General features: G+C 36.2%; 1 protein-coding gene across 4 annotated transcripts in view; it reads left to right on the top strand.

Moving 5' to 3' along the window:
* The window catches only part of taok3a (TAO kinase 3a), an 84,033-nt gene that overhangs the window by 34,124 nt on the left and 26,525 nt on the right, over positions 1-23,384 (top strand). For 3 of the 4 annotated variants that reach the window (XM_048188930.1, XM_048188929.1, XM_048188931.1), the window contains exons 2-8: positions 12,672-12,882; positions 14,014-14,085; positions 18,927-19,028; positions 19,196-19,241; positions 19,805-19,901; positions 21,645-21,758; positions 21,847-21,938. In XM_048188930.1, coding sequence (XP_048044887.1) covers positions 12,748-12,882; positions 14,014-14,085; positions 18,927-19,028; positions 19,196-19,241; positions 19,805-19,901; positions 21,645-21,758; positions 21,847-21,938 — 658 coding nt within the window. In that variant the 5' untranslated portion in view covers positions 12,672-12,747. Of the gene's footprint in view, positions 1-3,090; positions 3,233-12,671; positions 12,883-14,013; positions 14,086-18,926; positions 19,029-19,195; positions 19,242-19,804; positions 19,902-21,644; positions 21,759-21,846; positions 21,939-23,384 lie in introns of all 4 variants that reach the window. The other variant, XM_048188932.1, reaches the window with a different exon arrangement.

Below are 23,384 nucleotides of genomic sequence, written 5' to 3'. Positions count from 1 at the left end.
CCGTGCTGACTGTCATTACCGAACGCGACGCGCTGTTTGAGTGCTGAATGATTGACAGCTGTAGCAGAGGGAAGACGAGTTTCTGACCGTGAATTTGTCGATGTACATATTCTTCTGTCCCTCACATGGAATGGCTATGGAATGGCTTCAGGTGACTTTGAATATAGTGCACGAAAACTTAATTGGTGCTAGTCTACTTATTTTGCTCTATGACTCCCACTTTTGCCGTATAAAAGAGCGCAATTATCAGACGGTAATTTAAATATCGCGACTAACCTAATTTCCGTTTCATTTTGAGACTGTGGCGGGACAAATTAGAATGTGGCGGGCCGCCACAGTCTAGTCAATGTATGGGAAACACTGTATATATATATATTGATCAAAGATGTATTAAAAACAGTAGTATTTTGAATATTAAATATATTAAATATTTTCTATTACAATATATTTTAAAATGTAATTTATTTCTGTGATGCAAAGCTGAATTTGCATCATTAATCCAGTCTTCAGTGTCACATGATCCTTCAGAAATCATTCTAATATGCTGATTTTACTCTTCTAGCTATTCAATGCTGAAAACTGTTCTGCTGCTTAAATTTTTTGTGGAAATTGTGATTTTTTTTTTTTTTTTTTTTTTTCCCTCCTCTCCAAGAGTCTTTCAAAAGGACAGTGTTTTTTTTTTTAATTGAAATATTTTGTAACATTATATATGTCTTTACTGTCTCTTTTGAACAAGTTAATGTGTCCTTTATGAATAAAAGTTTAAATACTTTAAAAACATTGTACCGACCCCAAAACTACTTTTTATTATTATTATTATTATTTTTAATAATAATATTTCTATTTATTTATTTTAGTTACTAGTTAGTTTGTAAAAGAGCTCTCTACATTGTTGATGTTGTTGTCATGTTCTTGATATATATAAATTAAAAAAAAAAAAAAAAACCTGCTCGTCTATATTATAATGTACTTTTAATTAAAAAAATTAGTGTTCTGCTCTGGTTAGTCAAGCATAACACCCTTTATTTTCTCTCACATGTTGCTGAAATTGTTATCTTATCTCTCAGGGCATGAAGCAGCAACCCGGGGGCCCAAACTACAGCTGTAAACATACTCACAGATGCCTGTCAGCATGTGCATTATTACTCGTTATCATGGTTTCTGGGTCAAAATGAATTGAGCTGCATATTATTAGCAGTACAAATTTTATGGAATGGTGTTATACTATTCTTATTTGTGATGCAAATAATATTTTAATTGCCGAGGCGATCATTCTCACAGGGGCGTGATGCTACTTAATGTTTTGAATCATATTGTAGGAACATCCTGGGAACTTAGCCAGACACTTAACCCCAGGTTCCTCCAGAGACAAATCCTTTCCAATTAATGGTCACCTGGTATTTGACAGATGCTTTTTATTTAAAGCGATTTATAGTACACTAATAGTAGAGACACTTCCACTGGATCAACCTGGGATTAAGCACCTGCTGAAGGTGGTCAATATGATTTTTTTTTTTAAAGAAATTAATGCATTTATTTATTTTAAATAAATGTTGTTCTTTTGAATTTACTATTCACCAAAATAATGTAGAAATGTGAAAGATGTATTTTACACATTAAATATATATAAAACCATTCCAGTGCTAAAAGAGGTACATACAAGACTTGCGCGCACACAGAGAGAGAGGCACATTTCAGATCACTCGCAAACTCCAAATTGATTTCTCTTTCGTGTCCTCAGTGCACTTGGATGGACACATACACGCATTATGTCAGTCAAAATACCCCTCTCGGCAAGTATCTCGTAAACACATTCGGTTATGTCTTAATTGAACGAGGTGAGAATTCGGATGTGTATCTATCGGATGTGTGCGTGCATGGGGTCTTACTCTTAAAGTGACAGCAACCTATAAATACCTGCAGTTGTCATGTAAATCAAACAACAAAACACAGCTTTAACAAAGATTAATCTATATTAAATTTATGTGTCATTTTACATTTAATTAATATATATATATATATATATATATATATATATATATATATATATATATATATACAGCTATGGAAAAAATTAAGAGACCACTTACCATTGATTTCTGAACTGGGAGTGGTCTCTTAATTTTTTCCATAGCTGTATATACATACATACATACATACATACATACATACATACATACATACATACATACATAAAATAACGGTTGTACTGTAAGTCTCTTTGAACAAAAATCCTGCTGTAAATGTCAAGTAACCCTCTGCCTCATGTTTATACCCACTGTAACATCTCTCCCTGGAGGCTTAGTTGGACTCTGCTGCTGTCATTGACCTTAAATACTTTCCCAGGTAGAATTTGTGCCGTGCCTGAACTCTGCGCTACAAAAAGCCTCCTACCTAGCGACTTCTTTTTATGATTATTTTTGATAGCTTTTCATAGTAAGGAATGAATCATTCTGCAAACTTTCAAACATGACTAAATTCTTCCTCTTGTAAAGCCGCCGAGGCTACATGAACTTGTTCACACTGTCAGTGTCAAATCTTATCAGTGGAAAAAAAGAGGAGTGAAGTTTTTAAGTGGTAACGAGAGATGAAAAAGGATTATGAAATGTTGAATATTTAAGATGTACTCTTATTGTTTTGTTGGCAATATATTGAATATGGATGAGATACTCTTTTTTGCTGGCAATAAATAGAGTATTTATAATATGAATTATTTTGTTGTAAATATAAACTTAACAAGCATCATGAATATTGCAATTATTTTTTTATGCTGCACTTTTTATTTCGACCATTAAGTTTTCTAAAGACAGTGCCAGTCAGCCAACCTTTGTATTATTATTATTATTATTATTATTATTATTATTATTTTAGTATTAATTGCAGCAAGCATTTCATTATGTGCTCATTGAAAACTCTCTGCTTGCGTCTCACAGTGGTCTTTTTTTTTTTTTAATTGGCATCCAGTATTTCTATTAGTCATGAACTAGAAAACTAAGCAGCATAAGACACACACTTGGACCAGGCCATCAACATCTGTCACTTTGTTTAAAGGTCTCTCTCTTTTTCCACCTCTCTCACTTCCTCTCACAGTCTCTGCAAGCGTGCGTTTGGAATGAGCCTCCCGACCCTGCGTGCTGCATGAAGGAGAAATGTTACAGCATTTGGGGATGTTACTCTAAATAGAGTCGTCTATGTGGAGAAGCAGCCGATCATACTGAATTAAAGCAGTCAGGCAGGAGAAGCCAGCTTTTTCTAGTCTTGGCCTGCTCCAGATCTCTCACTCTCTTTCTCCCACGGCCCTTCTCTCTCATTCTCTTTCTGTCCATCTCTCTCCCTTGGTCAGCCATGAGCAACACTGTCTGCTGAGTCACACAAACAGAGAGAAAAAAGCAGCAGAGAGAGAGAGAGAGAGAGCAAGTGAGGATGTGAATATGAGGGGTGCCCTGGGAAATGTAGAGGAGGTTGTTTTTTGACCCTCTTTTCTCTCTCTCACTCTATTCCTCCACTTCCTCTCTCCCTCTTAGCTCTGAAACGTTGCTAATGTTTTCCACCTCTTTTTTGTGATTCACTCTTGAGTTTTCTAATTATGTGCTGCCTGAGGTGCCAAACTATATCTGTTGTTAATCAATTGAACATTTTCAACATGTCTTATTTCATTTACATTTAAAGGAGCAGTATTCTTTTCTACTTACTTTCCACCCAAAAGTCCTCTTATAATGTTAGACAGTTTCTTGCACAAAATCTGCAATTTAGTTCTCAGATTTTTTTACAATTAAAGGGATCATTCACCCAAAAATCTTTAGTAATATATTGTGATGTAATGTTGTTCCAAGACTGTATGACTTTCTTTATTTTGTGGAACATAAAGAAATTCTTTTTGTCCATACAAGAATGATAACTATAAAGATAACTATAATAATAACTATATTAATTTTCACTCCAACACACAATATCCTTCTGTTTATTCTAAGTGTGCTGCATGTTTGCCGTCTGACGCTTTAAATGCTTGAGCTCTTTAAATCAGGATTGATTCTGATTGGCTGTGTTTTTATCATTCATCAGCTGGAAAAATTAGTTCTGGAAGTGATTCCAATGATCTTGTTTCTCTCTGCCGTTATCGTTATTGTTGTGGTGTGTACTGTGCTATTGTTTTATATTTAGAACATTTTTTAGAACTACATCTTTATCGTTACAGTTATCGTCCTTGGTGTGAACGGCCTTAAAGGGATAGTTAACCCATTAATGAAAATTATCCCATGATTTACTCACCCTCAAGCCATCCTTGGTGTATATGACTATCTTCTTTCAGACAAACACAATCGGAGATATATTTAAAAATATCCTGGCTCTCCACACCGCTTCAGGGGGTTAATAAAAGCCTTCTGAAGTAAAGCAATGGGTTTTTGTGAAAGAAAAAAAAAAAAAATCCATACTTGATTAACTACAATAACTAGCTTCTGGCAGACAACCGTACGCATTGATTTGCAGTGGAAGAGTAACCTCTGACTCGAAGCAATGACGTAATGACGAACATGGAAGCATCGAGGACAGATCAAAACAAAACACTGGTCACAAATTAGAAGTCTAAAATCATTTGGCACAACTTGCGCAGTATGTTTACAGTCGTCTGCCGGAAGCTAGTTATTTTAGATTATAAAGTTTTAAATATGGATATTTTTCTTACAAAAACCCATCGCTTTGCTTCAGAAGGCCTTTATTAACCCCCCGGAGCCGTATGGAGTATTTAACAATGCACTTTTTTTTGCCTCAAAATCGGGCCCCCTATTCACTGCCATTATAAGGCTTGGAAGAGGATATTTTTAAATATTTTTAAATATATATCCGATTATTTATCTGAAAGAAGAAAGTCATGGAGACCTTGGATGGCTTGAGGGTGAGTAAATCATGGGATAATTTTAATTTTTGGGTGAATTCTTCCATTAAGAGCAACTAGTTGATTGATCATTCAGGCAACGTACTGACTAATTAGTTTTGAAAATATGTGGTTTTTCACATCTGTAATTAATCAGGGTGGTCTATTGCTGGATACTAATTGTGTTATATATGTATATATGGGCAGTTATATGCTAATATGGTTGTGACATCATAAAATAAGACATTGTTTTTCCAACGGTTTGCTGTAGGTGAACTTTTTTTGTCAGATGAACCTTTATGACCTCATATATATAAACATGAAGCACCCTGTGAGATTTTAAGTTAATATTTCAATAATTTATCAACTAATTTGCGTGTTCACTGTTCTCTGATGTCCGTCAATGGTCACATAACATATAGGCAAACAAATGCAATATTTCATCTTTTCATTCTTCAATTATTTTTAGTGTTTCATTTAAATTATTTTTTATTTTTTCATTTTAGATTTAATTTGTTACATTTTAATATTTAATTAATTAGCTTTTATCAGCTCACAAACCACTAGTGTTTGAGCAATGAAAAGGCTTTTTGTTTTCCATTATATTTCCCGTTTCAATTTTTAAAAATATGCAGCAGTCATTGATGTAGTACTATTGTATTTTGAATTTAATACATACATAGATTATTCTTTTTGTGATCTGTGTCTGTAGCATAAGTAAATATTAATTTCTGGTTCTAATGATGTGAACTGTTATTTATTCATCTGTGGTAATGAATGGGTGACACTGATGACTGCACAGCTCATGTTAGTGCTGATTAAAGGGTTTGACTTAAGAACTGATCTGTGTGCTGCTTACAACTCACATCAAAGCCCTCCGTCTCCTGACGCACAGTCATCAGAGGAATGAATAAAACATTGGCCTCTCTCTTATATGGCATACACGTTGATTTACGCGCACACAGAGACTCGCACGGCATCACGACTTTTGACTTTCGTGTGACTGTACCATTGTCATATGTTTATAAACTTAACCAGTCAACATTTGCACTTGACTTTCATATTAAAGCAAATCTGTGATTATAAAATAAATTAGTTGATCAGTAGTATTGACACTTTGTTTGCACCACCAAAAAGGAATTTTCTTTTCTTTTTTTCTTTGGCTTCTTAACTGAATATTTGATCACAATTTATTTTACTCACAAATGAAGTGTTCTACTTACAGTCCGAATGTGGTGATTTTGTAGAAACTTGATTAAGTCTTTCCCTTGGGCCATACAAGTTCTATACTTGTTTAAAGGATGTCCCTGTTCATTTTTATCTTTAGTGAAATAAAGAAGGATAGAAAAACACATGTTAATTTTTCGCTTTTTCCTCTAGAAATGTGGCAAAATCCCAGGACTCGTTGGATAAATTATTTGTCTCTGATTTTTAGGAGAAGAGTGGGTGTGTCTGTTACATTCATGAATTATTCATTTTAGCGAATTCTGTTCCATCATGATCTTTCATACTACTGAACAATCAATTTCTTGAAGCTTGTTGTTTACAGTTAGTGTTAAACAAACAATTAATTTTAGCTAATATATTATTCTTATTATTATTTTATATAATAATTTCAAGTTAATAATGATACCTGTAAAGCACCTAAAATATTTGTTTGTTTGTGACCTGTGAATTCAATGTATATATTTTTATCAGTTCATGCATTCCCTGGGAATTGAACCCATGACCTTGGTGTTGCTAGCGCTATGCTTTACTGTTATATAAATAGATAGCTTGCATGAAGCTTTGTTGCTAATATACTTTACTTTTTGCCAAAAATAGAACTTTTAATTATTTATTTTTGTTATTAAAAATTAAACAAGCAAGCCCAGTAAAAAGTAACACAAAAGTAACTTAACACATTACTTTCCATAGGAAGTAACTAAGAAATGCAGTTAGTTACTTTTTAGGGGATAAAGCAATATTGAAAGGCATTGTTTTTAAAGTCCCATTGTAGTCATTAATTTTATCCCTTAAAACTCATCTTTGATCACCAAAATGATATATTTAAATGTTTTATTTTCCTGTGAAAAAAAAAAAATCATGCCTTAAGCTTCAATGTAACTCTACACCCTTGCTTCATTTAGTATACGCGGATCTATGAGTATGCTAATTAGCCCCGCCTCCACTCACTCCACACGTGCTCAGAGATCCACTCGGTCAACTTACTGAGGTAAATGCTGCACAATGGTATCGCTTTTCACAACGGCGGACACATAATTAATGATTAACCTTTTGCTTGACTACATTATCAAACAGTTAATAATGGGTTGCTAATGTTACACAAACCATGTTTCTGTTCGCGAGTCAGATAGCTGTCTTCTAAAAATGAGTATCCTTAGAAACGCTTTGAACACCTTAGAATGTCGGTGAAGAAATTCATATTATTCATTATAACATCATAATATACAATATACACTCGCTTTATTGCTAAATCTACCCGATTTTTCATATCAACAGAAAAATATATCGGGAAAACCTTCTCTTGAGACTTCCCTGCTTCAGAGCGGTCATAGTTAATGATATGCTAAAGCCCACCGCCATGTTGACGTGATTGGTTACAAGGTAGTTTATGATGTAAGAAACACCAGCAATTTCAAACCATGGGTTTGAGACTTTTTCTCTGCCGTTTTAAAGAGAAAATACTCAGCAATGGTGTTGACTTATGAATTTGCACATGGTTTGTCTTAAAGCATATTAAAACACCACGTAAACATATAAACAACATAAAAAACTTGATTTTCAGTAACTTTCCCCAACACTGCTCATATTTAAGTCTGTGATTTAAAATTGTGATCTTACTGCCCACCTCTAGTGCTCAGATGTCCTGGCATGTGTGCATGTGTGTTGGTGTGATTTCACATGTTTGTGGAGGATCTTTCATATGTGGGAGGCCTGTGGTTTAGGAGCTCGGACCATATGCGGACACTCTATTCTAAAGTGCTTCTCTTACCCACATGTCAAACATATGTTTTATTCAGAGGCTTGATGCACCGCACACACGCATGTGCGCGCATTCACAGATAAATTAGTAATGCCGATAGCTTTCCTCTGGGACCTGACGGCATATAAAGGAGTGTTATATAGAGGAAAAGTCAGTCTAATGAAGTCTCTTATACATACCCATGTAGTCTCTCTCTCTCCCCATCTCACCCCTCCGCTAATCTGGCTCAACCTGCTCGCTAATCTCTCAACCTCAGCACAATGCAGCCATAGATTTACAGTTATTCCTACCGGCTTTCCAAAACGATGTGTTGTTATTAGACGGACTCTCACTGTTGGGCTCTTACAACCTGTTGGTTCTGCATTGCATCATCTCACCTCCTCTGCCCCCCTCCAGTCTCTTCCTGAAGCGGGACTCCGGCTCCGTTTGTTGGAATCTTATTGGATGCAGATCTTTGGATCTCAGCCTATGAGCGTCAAGGAAAATGCTGTCGTGTTCAGAGTCACCGTTTGAAGCGAAGGTAGAAGGAGGCAACTGGATGCGTGAGTTTGAAAGTGACAGAAACAGAAAAGGATAGAGACAGACAGATAGGCAGACAGACATGATGCAACTAGAAGACATCGTTCTGTCTGGTGCTGGCTGAACAGGTTAACCAGTCGCTTTTGGCCTTAGCTAAATGATAGATCTTCATTAGAGGAATGTTTTGGGTTCAGTGCAAGTGAAGCTTTATCAACAATAAATGACCATTGTTTATCAACAATACAGGACTACTGTTTTAGGTGGAAGACTTTATAGTGAACGTGTATTTTACGCATAGTTGCGTCATGTCGCTTCCTGGCAGTCTTGTGTGTATGTGGAAAAAGTTTGAGGGTTTGCCAGCATTATATGGCAATGGTGGGAGTTGGAGAATATAGGAGAAGATAACTTTACACAGGCAATGTGTTTAAGTTATTCTATCACACCAGTCTTATGTTAAAATCGCAATTAAACTGAAATGGTGACAGATCTTTTCTTCTGTATTGTGATGTGCATCCAATTGACCCTTTGCAAAGACCCGCACCCCTTAGTTACTGTTGCTTTGTCCGACAAGCCGTGGCTCTGTCACATCACACGCAGTGTCAAATACATCGCGGGGCAAAGAGGACACTGACAACACAGCTTTCAAATTGTGTAATTTTTTTTTTTTTTAAAGAAATTCGAACAATAAAAACCATTTTGTGGCTCTTTAATGTGTCGAGACAGATTGCCGTAGCATCTCAGCTCAAGCAGCTCGTGAACCAATCATCTCTTCCTACTAGTTAATTTATAGTATCAAATAAACATGAATGAACATGAGAAGGAAAGTTGTTTCAAACGCGGAAAGACGTAAATACACACCATTTTTCAAGTTCAAGTCCACCAAGGTTAATCTTCTAAATCTTGATTGCTTTGTCGGACAAAATGGTGGATTCGGCGTTATGATTGGTTAAATCACTTGTCAATCAAACTCCCGGTGAAGGGTCAATTGTAACATATTATTCAAAAAATATAGCGTGGGGACTTGGTTCTATCCATTGATTGTTGATTGGATTTTAAGAAGTGTGCATTGCGTGTAGAAATGTATGCGAGTTTGTGACATTTACATTTTCATTTAACATTACAAGATAAAATTTTCATTTCATGTTGACTTTAACACATACATATGCTGCATGTACATTTTGAAACCATAATTGTTTCCACAAAATTGTTAATTTAATTTTTGAAATTTAAATAGCATCTAGTTATTTCCATCCATTTACATAGTAACTTCGTAACTTTGTAACTTCGGCTGTCTCATGTCAACTCCTATTGCTATAAAGCTTTAAAGGTGCAGTAGGTGTTCTGGGAAATGCTAACGTTAGCCTGCTAGCATTGAAAGCATACGATCACCCTCCCTGCAAATCGCGGTCCAAAACCACGACTCCTCCAAAACACATGAACGTGCACACACACAGCTGCTCTCAGCAATTTGTCACAAGAGACGGCGTTAAACTACCTCATGTCTTAAAACACTTAACATTACAGTAATACTGAATGTAAACAACTTAGAGAGTTTGTACCTGACTGCAGCAGATTCATTTTGGTGTTGATACTGTTGACATGGAAACACATAATTCCGAATCTGAGGATGTGAACAGCTCCTGTTGGAACGTCACGGGATGACATCTCTTAATTACGGTATTTATGGTGTGACCGCAGAAATAAGCTTCTTGTTGTGATTCAGTCAGAACTGTAAAAGGTGGCTGCTGTTTTTTGCGGTGCTCCGTGACCGACGTCTGTCTGTACCCTGCATAGCATGAAACGCACTGATGACATATGATGTCTGAGCGAACAGGGTATGTAAAGAGGGAATGTAAAAACTTACGCTGACAGGCAGGTAGGACATCGTATTAATTCATTCGGATCGGATATAATAATTAGATGAACATTTTATGGTCTTACTCCTTCCACATATGATATATATTTATAAAAATACATTTGGACTATTAGTGATTGCTATCAGGATAAAAGGAGACTTTCAACCAGTATAACAAAACATGTTTCTATAGAGAATCACCTATTGCACCTTTAAGAACCCCTGTACAATAGCACCTTAAGTATCTGTTTTAAACGAACAGCCAGAAACGACTTTGAGGCAAAATGTTGGTTCCTCTCCAGTTCTTTTAAAGAAGTTTAATAAATAATCATATACTGTGTTCTTTTGGACTAGATATTAAGGGAGGTTCACAATGAAAAAAAAAAAATCATTAACTCACCAGTGACAGACAGACCGACGTTGTGCAATAGTGGCCGCAGGCAAACGTGCAGTGTGGGAAGTAGCCCACAAGATTATTGTCTATCCTCCACTCAACAGAGTGTGAAAGTTCATGTTCTTTTATGTTTTAAGCCTTTTTCTCTATAAGCCAGTAAATACTCTGGAACGAATGGGTTTTGTGACTGCATTGTGCAGAAATCTGTATATTTTTAATAGAAGACTGTGAACTCTGATTCACCTTTATGCCAATTAAAAGCTTTAACCGTCACAATCAGAATCTGCTTTGTGTATGTCCAGTTGAGGCTTCTGCTGCCTTTCAGCTTTGTTACCCATAATCTAATTGATTTCTGCTGTTTTAATTCAGTAATTAGATAGCCCAAGGCATGAAGTAGTAAGATTTCACTTACTTGGTCTGAGGACTGAAAGTACCTCAGTCATGAAATGGAATTGTGGATGATGCTTTTCTGCTCTTGTGGTTTAGGATCCAATGTCCATTGCTGCCTAAAAATGACCTTTATTGCTTTTGCTCATAGCACTAGTATAGCATTGTGGTTTAAGATCAGAGCTAGTAAAAAAGTTTGTAGGTTTGAATCTCAGAATTGCACAAATCCATCCATCCATCCATCCATCCATCCATCCATCCATCCATCCATCCATCCATCCATCCATCCATCCATCCATCCATCCATCCATCCATCCATCCATCCATCCATCCATCCATCCATCCATCCATCCATCCATCCATCCATCCATCCATCCATCCATCCATCCATCCATCCATCCATCCATCCATCCATCCACGACAGACAGAACTCACTCACTCACTCGGGTGGCTCCAGAGAAGTTGTTCTTGTTATTGGGGGTTGTGTTACTGATAGTAGATGTGCTGGGCAGTAATGTTGATCATATTTATAATGAATGTACAGATGGATATTAGCCCATGTGTTCAGTCTTTCTGTATTGGATACACAGTACTTTCAGCACCTTTTTGTTCCTGGGTCAATGGCCGCTTGTGTGTCAGATGTCTGATGACTCAGTAGGCAGTGTTACATGCAGGTGGCCGTTGTGTGTGTTTTTGTGTGTGTGTGTGTGTGTGTGTGTGTGTGTGTGTGTGTGTGTGTGTGTGTGTGTGTGTGTGTCCACATGCTAGCATGATGAGCAATGCTGCCAGACGTTGAGCTGTCTTCCCATGATGCCTAACCAAGCTGCCCCCAATGCAAACACATTTGTGTCACACCAGTTTACCATCGCAAACACGTGTACATGCTCAAACATGCCGGGAACAGCAAGCAATATAGGCTTTGTGAATTGGAAAGGCATGTTTCGGTATTTAGCATAAAAGTATAGAATTGTTGCACACTCACTTGTATCTGTAGGTTTGTGAGTGTGATCCGTTCTGCACATTATTATTATTATTATTATTATGTAAATATTATTTATTATTTAAATGTTCCTTTTTGCATTTAGCTTTTGCAAGCCATTTGTAGGTTTACCTCAATATTTCTGACCCTGCATGATAGTAAATGGATCACACATGGTGGAGGGTGTGTGATTGGTTGGTGTATAATTTAAAGATTGTGACAAAATGTTTTGTCATCATCATTTATACACCTTAATGTAATTTTAAACCCTTAATCTTCTGTGTAACACAAAAGGGAAGTTTCTAATGAATATCCTGGTCACTCACTATTGTACAAATGGATGAGGACAGTATCATAATTAGTCCACAACACTCGAATGCTCATATTCTATATTAAAAAGTTAAAAAAATAAATAAAAAAAAATCATTAAAAAATATTGCTTGACTTCAGAATACTTGGAATATGGAGCACAAACCATTATTAAAAAATCTATTCAAAAATTCTCATTCAAGAAAGAAAAAGTCATACTGGTTTAAATTATGTGAGGGTGAATAAATGATGACAGAACTTTCACTTTTGGCATATTCGAAGCAGTGTTTTCACTTTTTTTTTTTGCCAATGACCCTCACTTGACCTGAACAAGCTGTCAGTCTTTAATCTGCTCCATTCTGTCCACAGGCAAAGCAGGTAAATGCCGGGCCTGCTGAATGAAGGCGAGCAGAAGCACGTGGCCATCAGAGGTTCTGTTTAACTCATGATGCCGTCGTCCACGCGGAAGGGAGAACTGAAAGACGCAGAGTTTGCCAGCCTCTTTTTCAAAGATGACCCGGAAGAAGTCTTCTGCGACCTACACGAGATCGGCCATGGGAGTTTCGGAGCAGTGTACTTTGTGAGTATAGAAATGTTGAGGAAATTTCCCTTTTTAGCTGCATCTCTTATGAATGGGGGAAACTGATGATGATGATAATGATAATGATATCATTGATGTCAGTGTAGCATTTGCATATATTTGCATCTCAGTCAGTCTCTCTCCCTTTTATCTACAGTATATACTTTTCAAACTATCGTTTTTATAAACTATTTTAAAAGACTGAATTATTTTCTCTTCTTTCTAGTAATATTTTTTCCCTCTTTTTCCAAGTTCTGTAGGAGACGAAAGACACATAGTTGAGGTGCAAGAGACCAGAATAGCTTTTAATACCTAAGCCCGATGAGCTTTTTTTTTTTTTTTTGTCTTATTCTCCTCTTCAGTCAGTTCTTAACTGTAGTTTAACTTGGAGCCCATCATTTCATTTTCGAAACGTCACCACATTGCAGCAGTTTTGTCAAATATAAGAACTGCAGCCTCATGACAAGTTCTTGTGCATTTCTTAATCTGCGAACTAATAGCATAAAGCCTTTGATTCCAAATCTGTGGCAAGACTGGAATCCACCGTGCAAATCCCTCCTTCTCTCTTATTCTCTCTCTTTTTCTCAAACACACTCACTCACTCACTCACTCACATGCAAACTGCCCATCCAGATGTAGGGCTGGTCTCGAGGGGAAAGAATAACTAGGAGACACTGCTCTTAAGACAGATGTTCACTCCGTTTAAATGCGAGGGCCAGCTGGCCCCATGATGCAGAAAGACTAAGATTACTGATGTCTGGTTTACACACTTCTGTCGGCTATTACAATTGACAAGCAATGGCATTCATGACTTAACACACACATACGACTGTTCAAAAGTTTAGGGTCAGTGAGTTTTTATATATATATATATATATATATATATATATATATATATATATATATATATATAATACACAGTCGTGCTCAAAAGTTTACATACCCCTTGCAAAATCTACAATATGTATGTGACCATATTATTTAAGACCAGTATTGCCTTTAAAGTTTCAGCATTATTTTGATTAGGACTACAGTGAAAACTGATAATATTGTACATGCCTGGTTTAACAAGTACTAAATCATAAAAGCCAAAAATAGCATGGAATAAAACATTGTTTTGGTTTCCCACAGGCCCGAAACTCCTATTCCAATGAGGTGGTGGCCATTAAGAAGATGTCCTACAATGGCAAGCAGACCACTGAGGTGAGAGACAAACTCCACTGTCATCAAACTCGAATAGTTTGACTTTATATTTGAACTTGTTAGTGTTTTACTCTCCATGTAAGGCAGTTCTTCAATGTTAAAGGATTAGTTCACTTAAGAGTTCAATTTCCTGATAATTTACTCACCCCCATATCATCCAAGATGTTCATGTCTTTCTTTCTTCAGTCGAAAAGAAATTAAGGTTTTTGAGGAAAACATTCAAGATTTTTTCTTCATATAGTGGACTTCAACAGGGTTCAACGGGTTGCAAAAAGTCCAAATTGCAGTTTCACTGCAGCTCTACACAATCCCAGCCGAGGAATAAGGGTCCTATCTAGCAAACAAATTTTCTTAAAAAAAAAAAAAAAACTTTTTAACCACAAATGCTTGTCTTGCACTAGCTCTGCGATGCGCCACGCATTATGTAATTACGTTGGAAAGCTCACACTTGACGTAGGTGGAAGTACCGATCCAGAGTCTAGAAAGCAAACATGCAAAGACTAAGTCAAACTCCCTTTACAAAAAAGGTAAAACAACGATGTTGGACTATTTTGAAGTTGGAGGAGAAAATGAGATGGAGTTTTTCGCCCTACCGCGGTACTTCTGCCTACGTCACGAGTGACCTTTCATTGTGATTAAGTAATGCGTGGTGCTTTGCAGAGAAGTGCAAGACGAGCATTTGTGGTTAAAAAGTATATATATATATATAATTTTTTTTTTTTTGCAAATTGACGATCGTTTCGCTAGATAAGACACTTATTTCTTGGCTGGGATCGTGGAGAGCCCTTTGAAGCTGCACTGAAACTGCAATTTGGACCTTCAACCTGTTGTACCCCAGTGAAGTCTACTATATGGAGAAAAATCCTGGAATGTTTTCCTCAAAAACCTTAATTTCTTCTCGACTGAAGAAAGAAAGACATGAACATCTTGGATGACATGGGGGTGAGTAAATTATCAGGAAATTTTTAATTCTGAAGTGAACTAATCCTTTAAGCAAACCTTCTTCTTGTGTCCTTGACCTTGTATATTATAAAAATCAAAGCATTTATTTATTCAGTAGTTTTTGGTTGCTGTGTTTGGCAATATTGTTTCAATGTAAGTTTCCACAATTAAATGATTCCATATAAAGTATTAAAAGGTTAGTTCACCCAAAAATGAAAATAATGTAATTTATTACTCACCCTCATGTCGTTCTACATCCGTAAGACCTTCGTTCATCTTCGAAACAAAAATTAAGATATTTTTGATGAAGTCCAATGGCTCAGTGAGGCCTCCATTGCCAGCAAGTTAATTTACACTTTCAGTGCCCAGAAAGGTGCTAAAAACATATTTAAAACAGTTCATGTGAGTTCAGTGGTTCAACTTTAATATTATAAAGCGACAAGAATACTTTGTGTGTGCCAAAAAAACAAAATAATGACTTTTCAACAATATCTAGTGATGGCCGATTTCAAAACACTGTTTTGAATCTTTTGTATCAAATCAGTGGTTTGGATCGCATGTCAAATTGCCAAACTGCTGAAATCACGTGACTTTGGTGCTCCGAATCGCTGATTCGAAGCAAAATATTCGAAGCAGTGTTTTGAAATTGACCATCACTAGATATTGTTGAAAAGTCGTTATTTTGTTTTTTTGGCACACAAAAAGTATTCTATTCGCTTTATAACAGTGGTCTCAAACTGCCGGCCCGCGGGCCATTTACGGCCCGCCCACTCCCTCTACCCGGCCCCCAACTGATCTCAAAAGTAAAACATAATCCGGCCCGCTAAATTATTATTATTATTCTCTAGTTGCTACCTGTCTTATATGCAAAGAAAAAGTCGCCGTTCTAAGGGGCATTCACATATCGCGTCACAAAATTCATGCGGCCGCGCCTTATTCTCCTTTCCAATGCGCTTTTGCTCCAGTGGCGTCTGTCGTTGCTATGCAACCATGAGCCGTGCTCTCAATCGCTTCTATTATGAGTGCGCTTGCCTAAATTACAGTAAAAGCTCTCGACTTTAAGTCACGAGCGCTGATTTAAACCACCGAAACACGTCCGATGCAACCATTAAACGTTACCGATGCTCAAACGTCATCTTGGACAAATGTGTCTCAGCTGTGTGAGCACAAGCGCTGACAGGTGTCTGTCAAGAAACAGAGGAGTGTAAAAATGTATTCAGGGATTGTATTTGTTCAGTACAGTGTTGTTCAGTGCAAGATTTTAATGTTATTTAAGCTAACATAAAGTAAGGGAAAATACTTCCACTAGATGTTAAAAACTAATAATGTATGTAACAATGAGAGATTTTTATTTTTTTTGGCAAAATAAAGTTGATATATAGCTCCAGTTTTTTGTTTATTTCTGACCCCTCCACGCCACAAGTGTTGCTGGTTTTGTTCCTAAATTACTGATTTTTTTATTCCATATATCTTGTTGGATGTGAGAAGTCGCACCAGACTATTTCAATTAATAGTATTATATTAGTAATAGTATTATATAATTATATTACCCTCTGTAACAATGAGAGAGACACTGCTGTTTACATTTAGTATGGTAAATAAGATATTTATAGTATAGGTATAATAATATTTTAGTAGGCCTAATGAAATTTGAAGTAAATGAGAAATAATGCAACGGAAAGTAAATTTTCTGAAATGTTGCGCTTTCTTGCGCTTGAAGGATAATATGGCCCTCCTATGAGGTGTCAATCACAGAAACGGCCCCCCGAAAATTTGAGTTTGAGACCCCTGCTTTATAATATTAAGGTAGAACCACTGTACTCACATGAACTGTTTTAAATATGTTTCTATGCCCTTTATAATATAAATATGCCCTTTCTGGGCACTGAAAGTGTAAAAAACGAAGGAACGACATGAGGGTGAGTAATAAATGACATTATTTTCATTTTTGGGTGAACTAACCCTTTAAAGGTCCCGTTCTTCGTGATCCCATGTTTTAAACTTTAGTTAGTGTGTAATGTTGTTGTTAGACTATAAATAAAATCCTTAAAATTTTAAAGCTCAAAGTTCAATGCCAAGCGAGATATTTTATTTAACAGAAGTCGCCTACATCGAACGGCCAGTTTGGACTACATCCCTCTACTTCCTTCTTTAATGACGTCACTAAAACAGTTTTTTGACTAACCTCCTCCCACAGGAATACACAAGAGTTGCGTTTGTAGAGTGTGTTTGTCGCCATGTCGTCGAAACGCTGTTGTTTTCATCCCGCAGTCCAATCACTGGGTCTGATTCCGGCTCAAATTGATAGGGTAAAATTAAAGACATGTTTACAATAACACTGAGCGCGTGCATCTCCACGTTATGGTAAGAGTCGTGACCTTTCCGGGCAAGGTGTGCTAAACTGCTGTCGAATCACAACACAGGAACCGCTGGCACAATCAGAACTCGTTACGTATTTCTGAAGGAGGGACTTCATAGAACAAGGAAGTCATCAGCCCGTTTTTATGACAGTGGAAACAGCGGTATACAGATAAGTAAATTATGTGAAAAATACTGTTTTTTTTACACGCGAAACATGAACACATGTTATATTGCACACTATAAACACAATCAAAGCTTCAAAAAACCACGAAAAACGGGACCTTTAATATAAATAATATAACAATAATATTTTAGTGAATTTCAAATGGATGGATGGATGGATGGATGGATGGATGGATGGATAGATTGATGCACATAATTTCAGTTTGTAAATCTCAATTAAACTATAATTAAATGACATTAAAGGTGCCCTAGAACTTTTAAAAAAAAGATGTAATATAAGTCTAAGGTGTCCCCTGAATGTGTCTGTGAAGTTTCAGCTCAAAATACCTCATAGATTTTTTTTAATTCATTTTTTTAACTGCCTATTTTGGGGCATCATTATAAATGAGCTGATTCAGGGCTACTGGCCCTTTAATTCTCGTGCTCCACACCTACGGAGCTCGCGCTTGCCTTGAACAGTGCATAAACAAAGTTCACACAGCTAATATAACCCTCAAATGGATCTTTACAAAGTGTTCGTCATGTATGCGGCATGCATGCGTCAGATTATGTGATTATTGTATACTGTTATATTGTTTACATTTGATTCTGAATGAATTTGAGGCTGTGCTCCGTGGCTAACAGCTAATGCTACACTGTTGGAGAGATTTATAAAGAATGAAGTTGTGTTTATGAATTATACAGACTGCAAGTGTTTAAAAATGAAAATAGCGACGGCTCTTGTCTCCGTGAATACAGTAAGAAACGATGGTAACTTTAACCACATTTAACAGTACATTAGCAACATGCTAACGAAACATTTAGAAAGACAATTCACAAATATCACTAAAAATATCATGATATCATGGATCATGTCAGTTATTATTGCTCCATCTGCCATTTTTTGCTATCGTTCTTGCTTGCTTACCTAGTCTGTTGATTAACCTGTGCAGATCCAGACGTTACTGGCTGCCCTTGTCTAATGCCTTTCATAATGTTGGGAACGTGGGCTGGCATATGCAAATATTGGGGCGTACACCCCGACTGTTACGTAACAGTTGGTGTTATGTTGAGATTCGCCTGCTCTTCGGAGGTCTTTTAAACAAATGAGATTTATATAAGGAGGAAACAATGGAATTTGAGACTCACTGTATGTCATTTCCATGTACTGAACTCTTGTTATTTGACTATGCCAAGATAAATTCAATTTTTCATTCGAGGGCACCTTTAAATAAATATATATATATATATATATAATATCGGTATTATATCAACCATTCTGCTTGTTAATTATCTGTATCGAATATCGGTAGAAGTCAAAAGTACCGATGTTCAGAATTCTAAATGTGTGTGTTTCTTTGGGTTCCCCTCTTCAGAAGTGGCAGGACATCATTAAAGAGGTGAAGTTTTTGGAACAGCTACGACACCCAAACACCATTGAATACAAAGGCTGCTACTTGAAGGACAACACAGCATGGGTTAGTACTGCCATTAAACTAATAAAACAGTTTTCTTGGTTCACAAACACGTTACTATTTATAAGAACTACTTTCAGATTAGTTTATTTTAAATTAATTCTCAGAATTCCCTGGTAATTTACCATGCCTGCTTTTTGACAATAATCTCGTCTGCATTTTTCATTCAGCTTGTGATGGAGTATTGTCTCGGCTCTGCTTCAGACTTGTTAGAGGGTGAGTTCACGCCTAAATCGCACACTACATACTTTCAAGTATGCAAGTACAGCGCACACCCACAGTATGCATTCACACAGAGGAACAGTAATTGTTAGAGCTGTCATGTGTTTTTTAGTCAGTGCTAAAGGCCTTTATTAACCACATCCCAGACACATCATAAAGCCCATTGTGTTTTATTTCCAGTGTCACTACCAAACTGCCATTGCGTTCATGTTTTTGTTTCCTTCAGATGTTGTCATGGCAGCATGCACAGCTTTAATGATAGACTGTTGGTTTCAATTATCGCTCCATATGTGTGTGTGTGTGTGTGTAAAATAAGAATTTAGAATTTCCAGTTTAACTTGCCATTATGTCATTTAGGCTGCATCTGATTAATTCAAGGCTGTTTTTTAAATCAAGTTCTCAGCCCTTGTCTATAAGAGGGTCAGGTATCAAAAAGGTTTTGTGTTTTTCACACATTTTTTTTCTTTTTTGAGCACCACGCTTATTATAACAACAGCAAATGTTGTTATGCACATGTTAAGATGTCATCAAGCATGCTTCTTTTTTTTTGTGTCCAGTTCACAAGAAACCCCTCCAAGAGGTTGAAATTGCTGCCATTACCCACGGTGCCTTGCTAGGACTGGCTTACCTACATTCCCATAACATGATACACAGGTGAGTCACCACCTGACTGATATCTGTTTGCACATTATCAACATCCTCAATATGTGGAAAATACAGATAAATCTTTACAACTTCATTTTTTGTTTTATTTGCTTACCATAAAGCACTGCTATTTTTACAGTGACCATATTTGCTTTTTGTTTCAGCTTTGGTCTGACTAGAATGATATTATTGGAAATGGATTGCATCAAAGATTTTTTATTTTTTTCCTAATTAAGTGTGTGTGCTCTTCGGATTCAGGTTTCAAAGTACAAAATCATTATAATTATGTAAAGTACTAATCCATGTCACATCTGCATATGACAGCATATCATTTATTGAGCACACTTTATTTAACTGCTTTACAACATGTGAGTTCTTATCTGTGTTGCTATTTTTACTTTTTCTTTCTCTCTCAATTTTTTTTTTATTTATATTGTTTTGATTTTGTTTTACTATGTTATTTTTCAGCATTTGTAGACTAGAATGATATTATTGGAAACAAATTATATATAAAGGCTTTTTTTTTCTCGTTCAGAGTGTGTACCCTTCGATTTTAAGGATACTTTACCATTATAAATTATACTAAACAGTTATAACTTAAGTAATAATCCATGACACAGGCACATGTCAGCATACCATTTTTCATCATGATTTACAGTGGGGATCGAAAGTTTGGGAACCCCTTTCAGAATCTGTGAAAATGTGAAAATTTTTAACAAAACAAGAAAGATCATACAAAATGCATGTTATTTTTTGTTTAGTACTGTCCTGAGTAAGATATTTTACATAAAATATGTTTACATATAGTCCACAAGACAAAAGAAATAGCTGAATTTATTAAAATAACCCCATTCAAAAGTTTGGGAACCCTAGGATCTTAATACTGTGTGTGGTTACCTGATGATCTACGACTGTTTTTATGTTTTGTGATGGTTGTTCATGAGTCTCTTGTTTGTCCTGAGCAGTTAAACTGAGCTCTGTTCTTCAGAAAAATCCTCCAGGTCCTGCAAATTCTTCAGTTTTCCACCATCTTTTGCATATTTGAACCCTTTCCAGCAGTTATTGTATGATTTTGAGATACATCTTTTCACGCTGAGGACAATTGAGGGACTCAAACTCAACTATTAAAAAAGGTTCAAACATTCACTGATGCTCTGAAAGGAAATACGATGCAATAAGATCTGGGGGGGTGAAAACTTTTGAACAGGATGAAGATGTCCACAATTTTTGTATTTTGTTGAAATATGATTTTTTTCCATTTAGTAGTGCCCATCGGAAGCAACAGAAGATACTTGCGTGTTTCCCATAAGAAAAATTAAGTACAATTTACATTGATCTTCAAATTCAAAATGTTTTCACCCCCCGGCTCTTAATGCATCGTGTTTCCTTCTGGAGCATCAGTGAATGTTTGAACCTTTTTAATAGTTGAGTTTGAGTCCCTTAATTGTCCTCAGTGTGAAAAGATGGATCTCACAATCATACAGTCACTGCTGGAAAGGGTTCAAATATGCAAAAGATGCTGGAAAACTGAAAAAATTTGCAGGACTGTAATTAACTGCTTTACAACATGTGACTACTTGTTTTATTAGCTTCCAGTAATACAGTGCTATTTTTACTTTTGTTTTCTCTCTGCAGGGTTGTGTTGTGTTATTTACCTGAAACACCTTGCCATTTCATAATGTGGTAATGTGAAACTACAGTAGGCCTGTACTGTCTGTCTTCAACCTTCTCTCTGTCTGTGATTTTGTTTAGAGATGTGAAGGCTGGTAATATCCTGCTGACAGAGCCCGGTCAGGTCAAGCTGGCTGATTTTGGCTCCGCTTCCATTGCCTCTCCTGCCAACTCATTTGTGGGAACCCCATATTGGTCAGTACCGCACATATTGACATTTAAGAAGATGACACATCCTGATAAACTGGGGTTAATTAAACAACTGTGTGTGTTTCTAACGCAGGATGGCTCCAGAAGTGATTTTAGCCATGGATGAGGGTCAGTATGAGGGGAAGGTGGACGTCTGGTCTCTGGGGATCACTTGCATAGAATTGGGTAAGCGGGCTAGGTTTTTAAACTTCATATTTCGTCCATGTTCCGTTTTCTAATGTTCTGATTCACTATAGTAAACAGATATTTAGAGGCTGTTTTCTTTTATGTTGTTGTATTTTGTATTTATAACATCATAATATCTTCATAATATCATAAATTAAACATATAATATCTTCTTTTATAATAGACATATTATAAAATATTAAAATAAATCCCATCACTTGATTTATTTTAATATTTTATGGACTTTTTTCCTTTGTGATTTTACACCTTGTAATCCGTATGATTTTTGTTTATTTGTTTATTATTTAGATCCCCATTAGCTACTCCATTAAGCAGTAGCTATTCTTCCTGGGGTCTTAACATTATCATCAAAAATATTAACATCAAGGCAGTACAATGAGGACAAAATACAGAAGTGCACACAACATCTTTCCAATCGTATAACACACACACACACACACACACACACACACACACACACACACACACACACACACACACACACACACACACACACAACTCAGCATAACACATATACACTAAACATAACAACATAACAATAACAACATAAGCTCTTCCAAATCCGAAATATTACCACTCTCATAATATAATATAGTATACAAATCACATTTCAATTGCCATAGCTCATTATACAGTCATTATTAATTACAAAATTACAATTACTCCAAAGTAAATAAATACAGTCTCAATCTTCTGGAAAAGCTAACATTGTGACACTCAGAAACCAAAAACACTGGGAGCGAGTTCCATGCCACCATTGCTCTAAAACACGATGTTCTTTGCAGTTGACTTGTTCTACAAACAGGTAACAAGAAACGCCCTTCACTTGATTGACGAGTGGAATGAGTATGAACGTCACTGAAGAAAGTCAATCTATTATAAATAATTTCAGGAGCTTTTATAATAATTATATTTTTTAAGAATTTAATAAGAGAATAATTAATTCTACTTCTTACCTGAAGCCATGCTAACTTATTGTGCATGTCCCTAATACTTGTTCTAAAAGAACAGTTTAGGACAAGCCGAGACGCTTTATTTTGTGCAATCTGTAATCTGTTTAAATTATTCTCTGTAGTTGCAGCCCAAATGATGGAACAATAGTCCAGATGACACAAAACTACTGATTCCACCAAAGTTTTCCGTACGCAAATCGGTATGCATTTCCTATAGTGGCGAACAACAGCCATACTCCTGCCCATTTTATTCAATATTAATTTTATCTGAGCGTTCCAAGTCAACCTGCTGTCCACAATCACACCGAGCAATTTGGCCTCAGCCACTTGTTCAATAATCAAACCACCAACTGACAAGTTCAGAGCAGGGGAATCTTTTAAAAGATGATTAGTTCCCAACATCATACATTTACTCTTCGCAACATTAATAATTAACTTATTTTCTATGATCCAATTTTCAATTAATTTTAGT

The sequence above is a fragment of the Megalobrama amblycephala genome, linkage group LG4, assembly GCF_018812025.1.
Source record: "Megalobrama amblycephala isolate DHTTF-2021 linkage group LG4, ASM1881202v1, whole genome shotgun sequence".
Taxonomy (NCBI): domain Eukaryota; kingdom Metazoa; phylum Chordata; class Actinopteri; order Cypriniformes; family Xenocyprididae; genus Megalobrama; species Megalobrama amblycephala.
The sequence above is the reverse complement of the archived record's forward strand: the minus strand, read 5'-3'. Positions and strand labels throughout refer to the sequence as shown.